The 15,340-nt window shown below is 37.0% G+C and overlaps 2 protein-coding genes across 6 annotated transcripts; one reads left to right on the forward strand and one right to left on the reverse strand.

Annotated features, from left to right (window-relative positions):
• Positions 1-7,521: 7,521 nt before the first annotated feature.
• LOC116214293 (protein NOI4-like) lies at positions 7,522-9,289 on the forward strand. Of its 2 annotated transcripts, none has more exons than XM_031549693.1 (3): positions 7,522-7,788; positions 8,130-8,327; positions 8,888-9,289. In XM_031549693.1, exons 1-3 carry the CDS (start codon positions 7,780-7,782, stop codon positions 8,909-8,911), a joined length of 231 nt encoding a protein of 76 aa, XP_031405553.1. In that variant the 5' UTR covers positions 7,522-7,779; the 3' UTR covers positions 8,912-9,289. The 2 variants fall into 2 exon arrangements, with proteins under 2 accessions (XP_031405553.1, XP_031405552.1); XM_031549692.1 differs by having other exon boundaries at positions 7,530-7,788; positions 8,127-8,327.
• On the reverse strand, positions 9,108-14,168 carry LOC116214291 (uncharacterized membrane protein At3g27390-like). 4 transcript variants are annotated; one of them, XR_004158263.1, is made up of 11 exons: positions 13,635-14,165; positions 12,759-12,867; positions 12,462-12,654; positions 12,094-12,230; positions 11,699-11,987; positions 11,409-11,515; positions 11,169-11,307; positions 10,581-10,776; positions 10,232-10,505; positions 9,547-9,856; positions 9,108-9,430 (listed from the first exon to the last, which is right to left on the reverse strand). XR_004158263.1 is itself a non-coding variant. In XM_031549690.1 (11 exons), exons 2-11 carry the CDS (start codon positions 13,726-13,728, stop codon positions 9,598-9,600), a joined length of 1,797 nt encoding a protein of 598 aa, XP_031405550.1. In that variant the 5' UTR covers positions 13,729-13,765; positions 13,873-14,165; the 3' UTR covers positions 9,441-9,597. The 4 variants fall into 4 exon arrangements, 2 of the variants coding, with proteins under 2 accessions (XP_031405550.1, XP_031405551.1); XR_004158264.1 differs by having other exon boundaries at positions 9,108-9,433; XM_031549690.1 differs by lacking the exon at positions 9,108-9,430 and having other exon boundaries at positions 9,441-9,856; positions 13,635-13,765; positions 13,873-14,165.
• Between the last annotated feature and the right edge of the window lie 1,172 nt (positions 14,169-15,340).

Consider the following 15,340-nt stretch of genomic DNA (forward strand, 5'->3'; position numbering starts at 1 on the left):
TTCCGAAAACTTTTAAAGTCGTTTCAGTTTGGTCCTTGGGGCATTTTTTCACTTTTCAGATCAGCCCGAATTTTCAAATTCGTTTCAAATAAGTCCTGAGACAGTTTCAGTAATTCTTATGCAGTCCCCAATTTTTCCAGAATTTTCAAATCAATCCTCTGAAACATAATCCGAATTTTCAAATCAATCCCTAGACATTTTCTAAAGATACCCAACCCTTTCCTTCTTGGATCCCCGACCGACAAGGTATGTGCCCCATTTAAATATTTTATTTATGTAATTATATGTATACAACATGATAATACGTGTTCTTTGCATGATTTTCCGCTTCCATGAGTCGGTGCCGTTTTATCGATTCCGTTAATATTATGTTTGTTGGAAATTGGTGTATGCCCTAGAAGCAATCTATAATCAGTTCTGTAATATGATATCTATTTCATTATAAAACGAGGCATTTCTTTTATTGTGTAGATTGCGCTAAATATGATTTTACACAATAATGTCTTTGGAATAGTATGTTCAATAGGCATCAAGTGTGACTTGATTGTGAAATCCTATAATTATCGAACATTATTCCTAAATGTCCATAGTCAAAGTATTATCGTTAATTAGGACAACGATAATACGGTTAGACTAGTGTGGGTGTTGATTGATGACCAAGTCTCACAGGTCATGGATATGGAAATATCAAATCACACCACATGTATACATTAAGAGTAATGTGTATTGGACTGACCCGCCATGAGATTGCTACATGGGTTGTTACGTAACTGTCATTAGCATATCTCAAAGTGACTATAGTGTAATGATCCTTTGACTTGAGGTCACAATGGATTCCTACATGTAATGTCATATACTTTGATACTGTCAACGCCACCGTAACAGGCTGGTTAGAAAGACAGTTATTTGGTATATCACAGAGCATGGAGAGGAATGTGAGTGATCGAGATAGGATTTGTCCCTCCTACGAAACAGGAGCGATATCTCACGGCCACTTGGTGGTTAAGTCTAAAAGTGTATGCATACCCAAATGAGTCGATATAGCGATATCGAGCTCATTTGTTCTAATAGACTTACCCGGTAAACCAAGAAAAAGAGATATTGAGCCATACAAGGATGTCATCGACCATGCCTTGGGCTCAATAGAGATATAGAGGACAATGGATTATATTACACGGTAATATAGGTCACGAGGTTCGTCGAGAAATTGACTTTCCGATTACTTGAGTAACAGTGATACATTGCTAGATGCCGCTTACTATTTGTAATATTGAAATAGAGATTTCGATATTACTGTCAACGTAATTGGGAACCTACAAGGTCACACACTACGACTAAATTGACGAGATATTTTGAAACAATAAAATCGTCTAATTGAGATTAGATGATTTATGGTGTGACCGATTAAGAGGATATTTAATGAGATTAAATTTGTCGATTAATTAGACTCGATTTATTAGATTAAATGGACTAAATTGATGCACGATTAAAACGATGACACATGGTAATTTGGGATCCTTATTTCACTTTGTCCCACACCGGTCATGGACAAGAAAATCATCCCCCCAAGCTCTATATATATAGAAACATACGGCACAAATATATTGAATATAAAACACATATATGTATATATATATGTGCTGATACATATATGTGTACATGCATATGTGTGTATGCTTTATATATGTGAGCATATATATATAAATAATTTGAATTGAATTGTTCAATTCAAATTAGGTCCATTAGTTTGAAAATTTCGGGTGTTGTATCAGTGTTTCTTTCGAGTGTTGGCCGCTAGCACCGCCGATCTCGAAGACTCGTCGACAAAGTCGGTGTGGATACCGGTAGAGGCGTCACGCGTGGGACGCTCGGTCAACAATTTTAAATATTCCAGGTACGCTTTTATTTACTCTTATTCTTCTAGTAGGTCTTGGGATTAGTTTCACGGGTAGAAAATTTTTGAATTTCTGTTCCTTTTCGCTTCCGTTAGCCCCGTGGAACTAGCAATGTTTGTGTATGTTTGTATGTGTTTATCATGATCATGACGGCATCGATTGTGTAAAATATGTATGTTTGTCGTGCTTGACGTGATAATGTGCCATTGATTCGTGTTTAAACGCTTTATTTTCTCGTTTTAATCGAAACCTCACATGAATCGGTTTAATCATGCAAACTCGACCTAAAATTAATTTTTAAATCCCAAGGTGGTCAGGAATTAGGATTCGCATCGGACGGTCCATTAATGATCAGCTCGACGGTCTAAAATCCGCATATTTAGAGTATTTGGCAAAACATAAATTAATTTGACCAATAATTCCACTAACGGGGTAATTAGGACGTTCATGCGATTAATTAACTCACTGGCCATAATAATTTTGCACGAATTGATAATAAACCGGTAACACGCGTCGATAGGTTGCAAACATGCGTTGGTGCCCTTCTCAAAACTTGCAAATTTTATAAAACCCGAGACACGTGGCTCGATGTGACATGGATGTCTAGGAAGGACTTGTGCGTCTTGACTCGAGACCTCACCTGATTTCAAGAAACTCAGGTCGGGGCGTGGAAGTTCTTCTTAGATCACTTCCTGATAAATTAACCGATCATTTGGCTTTTTAGGGTTCTTAACAACCCTAGAAGGTCCAGGGGATCGGTTAGCGCCGGTCACAGGCCAATGTGGCCCGCATCGCGTAATCTCTCTTTTCCGAAAATAATTTTCATCTCAAGGGCAAAATCGTCTATTTGCAACTTAGCGACATCCCTAAGATTAGAATAAGGGAAACACTACAGTATCAGGGTAGGGGTGGGCTATCTATCTAGGCGCAGGTTCATCTGCATAGCCCGCTCTATCCGATCGATGAGTTTTTGTTATTCTAGCATAGTTTCGGGTAGTTAGTTCGAGTGGATTGGCTCAAAATACAAATACCGGACTAATTGTGTACTTGGTTAAGACAAAAACAGGCAATAGCGGGATAGGCACTAGGTTCTAGGACTTATGGGCGAAATCCATGTTTGGTAATAACTTGTAACAACCGTAGTGTCACGACATATAATAATCCTAAAAGCAATCCATAAACACAAGACTTGATGGCAGACGTCACGTACCTCGGGTCCTCGAAAAATAGTACCAAATGCGAAATACCTTCCCGAGGCGGTCCTTGACAGATTCACACCCTGTACCCACTTTTTCTGCTTTAGGATTGGATTTGCATGCCAAGATAACCCGGTTAATAATCGGTTAATTCACGTAAATTCGGCAATAACAAAACCCTATTGTTTATTTATTTGTGCCCGCTTGTTATATTCTTGCACTTGTTTGTTATGCGGATCGAGCTCGATCATTTAGGATACAATCCATAGGGGGTCCAACGCCCCAATCGTAGATCACGGGGTCCAATCCCCAAACACTGAGCGGGCATCTTAATTTCAATTCCGGTCTTTTCAAATCACACGGTGAGCACAAGTGGAATAAAAAATCAACGCGAACCGACCGGGATTCAGTTGTTGTAATTTGTATTTTATTTATTTGTGAGGACAATGTAAGGGTTTATGTTGTATATTTATTCATGTAAGAATCACAGTCGGAGAGTAGGCGGTCGGAGTGTTTCTTCGAATTTACGGTGTCAAAACGCGTAAGACGACCGGAACTCAATTAAGCGGTAATTAAATTAAAATTGCAAGCCTAGACAAGCTAGAGTACCGATAGGCATGCGAGATATAGGCTCGCATGTAACAGAACCCCCGAATTCGGAACCTCGGGTTTCACAGACCATATGCCTTAGCAATTAGGTGTACCTCGTACCCCTAGACCTGGGTAACTTGCTGGCCCTCGACTTTCGGGTAGTAAAATGACAAGTAGCGACTCCTTCTCACGTGCGTCCGTCGCGCGTCCCCGGGAAGGTGGACACTCCCAATCCACATTGCATAGGCTCTCGCATGCGTGTCCCGACAAGACGAAATTTGGATGCGTACAGTATGAAAAATCCCTTGAACTCACTCCTTCCTCTAAAACTTTTCTACTAGATAGTTCATTAAGAAGTATTAAAAGATTCTCAACATTGTTGCCCCGAAAATCTCAATAATTAATCGTGTTCTTATATTTCAAAAAGTATGTCATTTCTTATATATTTCTATTCCCTTAAATTTTATATATTCTTTATAGGTCTTTAATAGAGAATATTTACGTACGGTTCTCGAATAACCCTTCATATGTTGTTATTCATAAATTTTACTCTTTTTTTAGGATACCATAATTGTCCCTCTATATTTTCAGATAGGGTTAATTAAACTAGAGATACAACAACCAGGGGTAACAGAAAATGAAAGATTCTCAATGAACTCGGCAACCCAAGCTCTGGGTTTAGTACATCTACGTAAACAGGAAAAGCATATTGAATCAATGGGGACTACCCTTGACCTTGATCTTGAGGCTGTGATCTTGCTACTGGCAATGAAACAAGGAAACCCAGAAACAGGAGATATTGTACGAAAGGCCAGAAGGGTGTCGCCATTGTTGGACTTTGTTGACCTTGATCGAAGATCAGAGAGAGAGACACGCGAGGGAGAGATAAGGGGAGAGAGAATTTTTAAAAAGCATTTTTCTAATTTTTTATTATTTTTAGGATTAATTACACTGGTGGTCCAAAAAATTTTAATAATGTATCATATTGGTCCAAAAAGTTTTTTTTGCTACTTGATAGTACAAAATGTTTCAAAGTTGTAACATGATAGTACAAACCGTCATTTCGTCATTGACGCCGTCAAGCCGTCCTTTATAAGACTGTAAATTTTACACCATCGTGTAACTTACGTCAAACATTTTGTACAATTAAGTTACAACTTCAAAATATTCTGCATCATCGTGTGACGTTCCACAAAAATCGGTTTTGCACCATTAGCGTCGGCTTGACGACGTCAATGGCAAGATGATGGTTTGTACTATCATGTTACAACTTTGAAACATTTTGTATCATCAAATAGTAAAAAAAACTTTTTGGACCAACCTGATACATTATTAAAACTTTTTGGACCACCAGTGTAATTTACCCTTATTTTTATTGTTTAATTTTTGTTTTTATTTTATTTATTTTGCCACGTTAGCATTTTGCTAACTGCATCAATTTTTGCTAACAGCATCAATAAGAAATGGACGTAATATATATGATTGTAAATATTATCAACCTTCATGCACTCAATTGTTACATTTTAAACTTTTTGTATCGAAGTGATACATTTCTAAAACATTTTGTACTCCTGGTGTAATTAACCCTCTCGAGATTTATTTGATTGTTAATCTTTTTCTTCATACTCTTGTTCATATTTTTATAGGAAGCAGGAAATTGAGTGGTGGGAGCCTTTGGCTAGCAACTAACATCCGCTGACAACCTCGCCAGGGGTGGTGGTGCCCTCCGATGAACCACCGCTGGCCCGATTTGCCTTTCTCTTTTGTTCTTCGATCCCATAAGTTTGCTCCTCATGTGTTTTTATATAATTTTTCTATTTTTTTATTACGAATTTTAGGTTTAATTTTAAAATTTTTAAAATATTCAAAATAGTGAAAATGCCTTATGTAAATATTTACAAATGTTTTGTCATGTTTATACAAAAGTAAACTTTTGTTATGTTTTGTAATCTTTTGATGTAAATACATTTTGTCTCAATGAAATATTGCCACTTATCCCAAAAAAAAAAACATTTTGGTCTAAAAATGAAAATGTTTCAATTTTTTTTCTTATTTAGTACTTATCCCAAATGAAATTTGAGAATTAATTATAATTATATGTGATTTGCACTAAAAACAAGATTAGCAATAATTATTCATTACTTAGAATTATAAAAAATTATGATGCGTTTGGTTTCAGAGTTAAAGTAACTTTGATTTTGATTGTGGAAAGTGACAAATGTTGTATAATGTGTTAAGTTAAAGTTAAAGTTAAATTTTTTGAATTTGAAAATGTGTATTTTTGTTGTGTAATGGGTGGAGTTAAAGTTAAAGTTAAAATTTTTGTGATTTTAACCCTGAAAACAAACGGGCCAACTTTGTTAATTTGCTTTTCTCACATGTTCCTTTAACAGTGTTTACTCCTTTTACTCTTGATTATCATTATTTTAATCAAACTTTCTACTAGGACTTTTTATATTAATTAATTTATTGCTTATGTTTTATTTTTTATTTTTTCTTATTTTAAAATTTATTATATGTGTAACACAACAAGAATATTAGATTACTAATGTACTGAAAATGAATATATATTACAATTTTTTCTGATGAAACATTAGATTTTTTTTGTTTCAATTAACTATTCCTAAAGTCCAAAAAATATATAATAGTTTGGTAATATGCAATATTAAAAGATTATACATTCACTTCTTATATTAAGCTTTATTTTTTTAAGTAAATCGACTTAATTCTTACAGGAAAATTGAATTATTATTTGTATTTTTTTATAATATCAATTTGTTTTATTAAAATGAAAAGTATCAATATACATTAAAGATATTAGTAATTCATATTTATTTTGGTATCTCTAAATCAACCAATAATATTATTAATGATATTATATAAATAATTCATACCTAATTATTAAATGAAATTTATTTTTTATATTTTCTAGCATTTTATTAGTACCACGTCTTCCCACTTAATTGATGAATCTTTGAACGTGCAAAGCACGTGTAGTTTCACTATTATATATATATATATATATATGCATGGTTTAGTTAATATTTCTTAATTGACAAAATGACAAAAGCACTAGTTCTTAATCTGGGAAACTGGTTCAAGTTGATTGAAATTACTTACCTTGATTGAAAATGGTTTTGGCAATTCTTTCCATTTTTGTTTTACTTGAGAAAATCTTATATCCATTTTCTTTGATTACATTATCTTCTAGCTTATGCTATTATATAAGCTGGAGTTCATTTTTATAATTACCTAATTAATATGATAGTTAAAAGGTCCAAAACATATTTTATTATTAGTTCAAATATTATGCAATTAAAAATGAAAGAGATAATTTGACGGACTCTATCGTCTAATTAATGTACTTCTCTTTCTTTCATTTCACAAGTCAATATCTCCTTATTTTCTCTCTCTACTCTCAAACTCCTAAAGCAATGTTCTATCATATTATCTTTTTAAAAATATTTTATCTCCAATTCTGACTTTCATTTTCTTATAATTATTCTTTTTTAGAACTAAGAGGTATTTATTTGAATTTGATTAGACTTTTTTTTATTCTTATAAACCTCCTTTATATCTATTTTTAAAAAAAGTAACGTGCCGTTTTCAATGCAACAATTTAAGTATTATATGCTAAGTGTTTCCATTCGGTGACCGGTTATTCATTATTTAACAAGTCACCTCACAACCGTCTAGAATATGTCGGTTTTGGATCAGTTGTGCTCAGGAAACTTCCTCGAACTGAATTTTTTCTCCCCGATCTACAAATATTGCCGTGTATTCATAGGTAACTCCATGCAGTTATAAAAACTTAACAGCAGAAACAAATTTTTTTTGGTAAGGCTTTTTTTTGGGTAAGGCAGTAGAAACAAATTTAATCCTTCTACATAGGATGCTGTCCATATGTGGAACCTTCAAAATCGGTGTCTGATCTTCAGTTTCCTGATTTTCAGCTCCTCTGTTCTTCTTCCTCCCATTCCCCTGTCATTCTCTTTCCTCATCTTCTTCTTCTTTCTTCCCTCCTCTTCTCTCCCCTTCTTCCTCCCTCCAAGGATCAGCCATTTTCCTGACCCGAAAAGCTCCTGCGACATATCACAATGGCCACGGTAAGATCCCGATTCTCTCTTCGCTGATCATTAATTTTTATCATTGTAAGAACCACGTAGCATACGATTCGAAGCCTATTGTTCTTCATCTTGTTAGCATCGATGATAAAAAATTTCTGGCTTGTGATATGTCTGGAAACATCTTTCAAATATAGATTCGGAAAACCAACATTTGTGGTTGGTGTGAAGGTGTTTTCTGTTTAAGAACGAGTTATTGTGAACAACTTGAAAAACATGTTTCAGAACATTTTTGTACTTTTTGTGATCATTTCCGAATGGGCCCTCATGAGGGTTGGTGTAAGTTTGCCCTGCTTACAGTTGAAAATGATCATCTACAGCAGGAAAAAGGGCGGCCCCTGCCTAAATTCGGTGAGTGGGACGTTAACAATCCCGCTTCGGCTGAGGGCTTCACGGTAATCTTCACTAAAGCGAGGGACGAGAAGAAGTCCAATGGAGCAGGACCTGTGGGAGCAGGGCCACCTCCATCAGCTGCTTACCACCCGCCTAAACCAGTACAAAACTATCAAGACCCTGCCATGGCACGTCCCATTATGACTTTAGCTTGTTATAAATGTGCCTGCCAAATTTACATTTATCTAATTGAACACTCAACCTTCCAAGCATAAGAATCCTTGCGTTTTTGTTGATTTTATTAGACGGTGAGATGTGCAAGCCACGTACAGAAAAAGGACTGCCTAAAACCGTGTAAACATGAAATCAACTAACTGATTAAATTGACAATCAGTTAACTATCACAGTTTCTGTCTCTCTCTACTTGAAAGGAAAATGACTTTCATATTACTCTCTGAACGGTGCATCTTCTGATGGAACCTAACTGCAATTTTTCGCACCGAAAAAGTGCCATCTTACAATATCAAACAAGATTTTCACAGAAAAGAAGTCTTTGTTGAGTATTTGAGCGACTAAGAGGGCAGTGTCTGAAAAATAACGACGACGTCCGTTGGAATTGAGCTTGGAACTGTTATTTTAACAAAATTCTGCGAGGGTGTTTTAGTTAATCCTCTCCATTTTCTTTCTTGTGCGGTTTTTATTGCTTAAGCAGTCCTAAACTTATCGAGCATCGGTTCTTGAATTGCAGAAAAAATGGTGGTGCTGTTTCTAACATCTGCTGCTTGCTGCTGTGGAGATATGTTGCAAGACATGGAGTAAGGTCTTGTATTTGTGATTATAGCTGTTTAAGGTGGCCAGTGAGATAGAAGGCTTCTTGCCTGGACAGCGATATACCCAAGATAGCCGATTCGGGTTTCAGTCAAGATTCAGTTTTTTCATGCATTACTTTAGAGAAACAATAGCAGTCATGAAGGGAAGAAGAACTATTCCTTATATGTACAGTTTCATCTTTGTATAGTATCTTCAGATTCTGAGTCATAACATATTCGATAAGTTCAGCAGATGAATACTATGTTCAAGGATACTGAGACTGAGGATGTAGTGAAGAGCTTTTGAGGCTAGAGATCTTCGGTTATTAATCTTCTGTGAACTCTGATGCCTCATATAGTCTGCTGCAATGGAAGACGGAATATAATCATCTTTATTTCATTCGGTTCCCAGTGCTCATGATATACCAGACAGACTGTCGGAAGGGATTCATATTCGGCTCCGGACGATTTTCGGTCTCCATCTGCTAAGAATAGATAAACTACATCTTTATAGTCATTTGCACATCTATTAGATTTCATATTTAAATGTATTCCACCTCTGGATTAAGAATAAGGAATTAACACAATTTACATGGACCTTACTATATACCGAGCAAAAAACGAACAAATTTTACTTGCTGTGCTGCAACTATACGTTCTCAATATTTCCATCGACAGACTGCTGCTGCTCTTGATCGCACCCAGGATTGGTTGCTCTGCCTCTGAACGATCTCTGACTGAACACCCGACGAAAGATGCTCCTTGATTTCGAAAGCCTCTGACTCTCGCTTGTTGGTCTGCTTACACTATTCTTTTTTGCCAGATCTTCCAGTAACACCTCCACAAGGCTATCGAAACGCCTGCGAAATGTCGGGTACCTCGATATCGACTTGGTGATTCCTTGAAGCCTTCACAGGAATAGACCACATTTTAGCACGCATTCGACAGAAACAAAGATTTCGTGCAATTCAGGAAACACAACAATTTCAGCCAATCAGAATCATTATTGGAATTCATTTTCTCGGATAATTACTATTAAAAACTTCTCCATGTTTACTGAAAAACTTAAACAAGAAATCCACATCATTCTGCAGAATGGTTCCACTTTCCCTCTCTCTTGCTAATGCAATTCAACTCTGTTTTCTTCAGTTTCGGAGCAAATAGAAACAAGTTTTCATGCCTTAATCGTGAAAGAATCTTACTAAAACTATTTTTCCTCGCCTTTTTATATTTCCACAACCAGAAAAGACATAGGACCAAGTTTTCGATATTAGGAGTATTACCTACGAGCTAATGCATCAAGTTCAGCCCTTTTGCGCTCAGATTCAGGAGGTGGGCCCATCAATGGACTTTTCAACCTTACAGGATCGCCGCTTAATAAGACAAGCTTTCCGAGGTAGTCCTCTTCCGTAGCAGAAAGATTCTCTGCTTTGATCTGGTCTTTGATAATCAGAAGAGGATTCAAGAACCAGTCAAAAAACACATCCTTCGGTCTGTTTGTGCTAGTCAGCTCCGTTGAATCATCACCTTCATCCGCAAATTTTCTTGCTTCACCTACTGTAAACAGTATTAACAACCGAAAAGGAGGAAAAAGAAAGTGGAAATTACCATGACGATGGCTAGTGATCTTACCTAACAAGATGCCAGAGGAGTTGGCTTTAGCAGAGCGTAGAAGGGCTTGATAAAGTGAATAAGCAGGTAAGCCTATGCTCACGACTCCACCGCCTTTAGTGGATCTCGTGTCCTCGATGTCTTGCGGTGTTATTAGTCCTTCAGATACCAAGCTTTCACCAAAGCGTTTGGCCTCATCAAAGACGTGGTCGAGTAGCTGCAAATGGACAAGAAAAAAGCAGCTTTTGAAATAGTAATATCACCTTCAATACCTCTCTCATGAGAAGCAAAGATCCGGATTCTGCAGCTCTTCGTGCAATTGGCTTTATAAGGAAAACAACAGCTATGTAGTCTAAGGTTGTTAGCCTTTAATATTTTCCAAGAGAAAATGCCTCGAACTCTATATTTACTGTGTGGATTTGCGCCAAGGCTTAACAAAAGAGAATCCTGTTCCAAGAAGCAGGACCTTTACTCAGTCTCAAATAACAATACGAGGATACATAAGGTTCATATGATCAGGCTTTGCTGATCAAGTAATAACATCCTTTTATAGCCTTTTGAGCAAACCTATGTATCAAGCCTCGGAGGAGGTGGAAATAGTTAATTTACCTCAAGTGGCTTCAACTCAATAATGGGATTCTTCACCGAGCCAACACGAGAGGGAGGGTTTCTGAAAGAGCCAGGCCTTGAGATACCACTTGCTCGGGAACTTGTCCGCGACAGCACAATGTTCCTCCTATACCGTGGCCTGTCAAAATCCCAGAGATGAGATGAATTTAAGATATAAATCTGCTCAAAGGGGACATAAAAAGAAGAAAACATCACTTGCAGAAGAGTTAAGAGCAGAACCTAGGAAAGCAGGACCAGTCCGGCATGTCAAGGATGTCATTGCCGTATTCATCATAGAGTGACAATGATGCGAGGATATAGCAAATCCCAAACCAGAAAGAGGACTCCTGTAATAATTCCAGTAATTTACAGAATGTTCGTGACGCGTTAAATTTCACTTTACATTACATACTCGGTTATGAAGATTCCTCGGAACTCATACCTTACACATTTACTATGGTTTCTAAGATGGAGAAAAATAATAGCATTATAAAAGGAAATATGAAAGGAAGAATGTGTTTTATTTTAACCTGATAGACGACGACTCCTGCATATGCACCGAGAAAGATACTTGAAACAACTGATCCCATAACTGCTCCAACTACAGCTAGCGGCCAAAGTATAATGGCGAGACCAGCGAATGGGACACAAATTGTCTCCAAGAACGGGCCCTCGCGACCAATGAGGTCCTGAAATAGCCGGTGCCAGCCCCTAAAGAGCATGTAAGGGCTCTTGTATAGGGCAATCAGTGTGATCATAGGCATATCGATCATGAAACCTAGTACTCCTGCGACAACAGCCCCTGGAAGATGTAACAATCTGCACAAAAGAAAAAAGGAATACCCAAAATTTGAAACTGGAGGAATCAGAAGAGTTGCCGAAAATGAAAAAGGAAAACAGAAAGGAGGCAAAAATAGAACTGAACCTAATTTCATAATATTTCCCATCTTCAAGCTCTTGTTGACGAAGATCATCCATGATTGAGAGGTAGGAATGAAGGGAAACATCCATGAAGTCCCGAACAACTGTAAAGCTCCCTTGGATCGTGCTCCATGTCCCATCCTAAAAGACATTGTGAATGGAGATATCTACTTTCAATGATGAGATCAGAAACAAATGGCCATGCTTGGTACTAAGAAGAGACGGAAAAGAAGTGAACATGGAATCATCATACAAAATGGGGCTACTTGGCGGTTTCCCACCATTCCCTTTCATAATTTCCATCTTTTCGCACCAAACAAGACATAAGAGTATGCTATAGCTAAAAATGGGTCAATGAACTTGTTTGCATACATAAAAGCAGTGGAAAATTTCATTCGTCTTTCCTTCTCCAACAGCATCGAAAGTGGCAAATATTGGCGAAAGAAAGCCATACAATATTCCACCCACTACGCTTCCAACAATAGCAACCACAGGCCATAAGATCAAGGGCGCGGGAAGGCAAATGAAGAGGATCAGCTTCAAGACGGGGCCTATTCTTTTAGCTCTGATAAATTCAGGAAAATAAAATAGGCTCAGAATGATAGGATAAACTCAAATCGAAGTTCATCAAAAAGAGAAGTGATTGAGATAGTGCAACTTGGGAAGCACCTTAGAACAGAGTAATATGTCCAGAAGAAGTGAATTGGCCACAGTCCCAGTGAGATCGCAGAGTTGCCGATTGTTATGATCAAGCAAATCAAAGGACAGAATAGTATACCTGAGAATAACAGTATCATTTTGAGTCTTATTCCTCATTTTTTCTAACTAGAACTAGTGAATCCTTGGAAGAACATTCATGCTAACTCTTCGCACTTACAGATAAGTATTTCCCAACCAAAAGCCACAATAAAATTTGTTTCGACAGACATTTTTTACCACAAAAGTTCAAGATTATGGGAGGCAACACAAATCACAAATGCAGAGCTCGATTTTTGAGACCTGAGACATCTACAAGCACCCTCAGAGATGTTTTTTTCCTCTTGTTCTCGGGCGTTAAATTTTACAAGATGAGAGAGTAGATTAAAATGCTCAAGGGAAGGGAATCGCTTTCCCGAAACATGGCGCAAGACCAGAGGTACCTATCAGTAAGGTAAGAAAATATAAGAGGAAGCAACCTCATGTTACCTATGTAACTAAATAAGAACAACAAAAGGAAGGTATGCAGCAGGCTTTTCTACTGGGCTCATCTTTTCCTCTATTGGGCTCTAGATTATAGTAAAGAGGAAGACTATTGTAATTGCGGGAATATGAAATCGCTTCACTTCTTCCGTATGCTAATAAGCCATCCAAATGGAATTCAAACAAAGGAACGAATTCAATTCTCAAAGTATCAAAATCTATTCCCGGAACCAAAGCCCAGATGCACTTATGAGCAAGAACATCCTTCAGCAGAACATTAACAATTCTTAATGTGCAGACAGCAGTCTCAAAGAGAAGCGAACCAAAGGGGACCGAAAAACCAGAGCAAAAAATCGAGGAACTGACCTTTAATATTGCCAAGCAACAGGAGCCCGACGAAGTAAGGAAGAAAGCACACGAAGTTCCATATCGAAGCAAGAACCCCCCGCGGAGGCTCCATATTTATAACTTACAAACAGAATTCAGGCTGCTGACCTCTGCAAGTGCGGCATGAGCACGATCTCCAGTCACCAAAAATCACCTGGACAGTGAAACTGAAGGAGCAAAACAGAGTTCAGAAGAAGAAGAAGAAAGCATGACCCACAAAGCAACTTGCTGGAATCCCACGACAAGGAATTGGACAGGCTCTGAGGATTCAATCTGTTTCGGGCACCAACCATAAAGAATTTTTTCTTTTCTTCATAATCTTTGGTGGGAATGGAATTGGTTGGGATCAGTGATAATTGGAGGAGGAGAGTAATAAGCAAATGAAGAGAGCAGTCTTTTGACTTTTTGGTGAAATGACGGCAAAACCAGACAACGGGGGGATTTTCCTCAAACTATTAACTGTTCACTTTCAGACCTCAAATCGTTTCGTGGATAGACACCTGAGAGGCTCAGAGAGAGAGAGAGAGAGAGAGAGTCAGCGGTCACTGCTCCGACAGACACAACCGTAAAATGTTCTATTCTTCTTCTTCTTAATCTATTCCACTTGGCTTTTCTTTTCTTTTTTTCTTTGCTAAGTAACTAGTCCACTTGGCTTATTTCACAAGAACATCATTACTTTTGTTAATCTTATTATTATTATTATTTTCCGCGTGCATCCTGATATTCACTTGTCCAATAAGTACTGACTAATTCAGTTCGAGCGAGTCCGCTCACTCAAGGGTATTGTGTATTTTCTCCATTCACCGACTCCACTACAAGACATTATTTATTTAAAAGAAACAGTCATTGAAGCCCCTGGACCAGCCGTCATTGACTAATCGAAACACAACCGGGTAAAGGGCTTATAATAGTTTCCGTTTAAATTTTTTCTTCATTGTTTGTAGTAACTTTGTCCTATCCGAAAAAAATAATAATAATAACACTAACTTCATTTTTGTTTATAATTTAGCCGCAAAATTGGTGGTTGGGACCTCCCATTTATTTTTCCTTTTTCTAATTTTTTGGCTAATGCCATTTATGATAACTGCATCTGATGAGTTCTCCTAAAGGAAAAGAAGTCAAATTGGATACGTTAAGGAGCATTAATTTTATTACGGAAAAATAAAAAGGAACATTAATTTATTTTCTTCCTGTTTACCGTTTTATTAATCATGTCATTATCGACCACCATGCAGAGGGTAGTAATTACATGGTTTATTTCGAGTCGTTGATATCCCTACTGATCAAGTCGTCTTTCTTCACGATGAAGCAGCCTCTGCAATTAGCTGGCTTAGAAATAAATTGTTTTAAGAAAAAGTTGGAATAATTAATCGAGAGCAGCAAAATAGTTAGTTCAATATAATAATATAATATTAATAACATCGTGAAATTAAATGATATAATATTGATATAATATCAATTATATAATATTAACAGATCAAGCATGATATGGCCAATACTAAAAGCATCTCTGCCAGTTTTACTTGATTTAGCAATAACCATCTCCCGGTCTATGCCTTTTTCTTGTAATAATAATTATTTCTTAACCTTTAACTGCACTTCCTTATACAATCCGAAATGATGAATGAATTTGCAATCATTCCCTCTTCATGAGAAATCATCATTTGAAAAGCATTTTCTCATCG

Source organism: Punica granatum, chromosome 7 (genome assembly GCF_007655135.1).
Source record: "Punica granatum isolate Tunisia-2019 chromosome 7, ASM765513v2, whole genome shotgun sequence".
NCBI classification, from domain to species: domain Eukaryota; kingdom Viridiplantae; phylum Streptophyta; class Magnoliopsida; order Myrtales; family Lythraceae; genus Punica; species Punica granatum.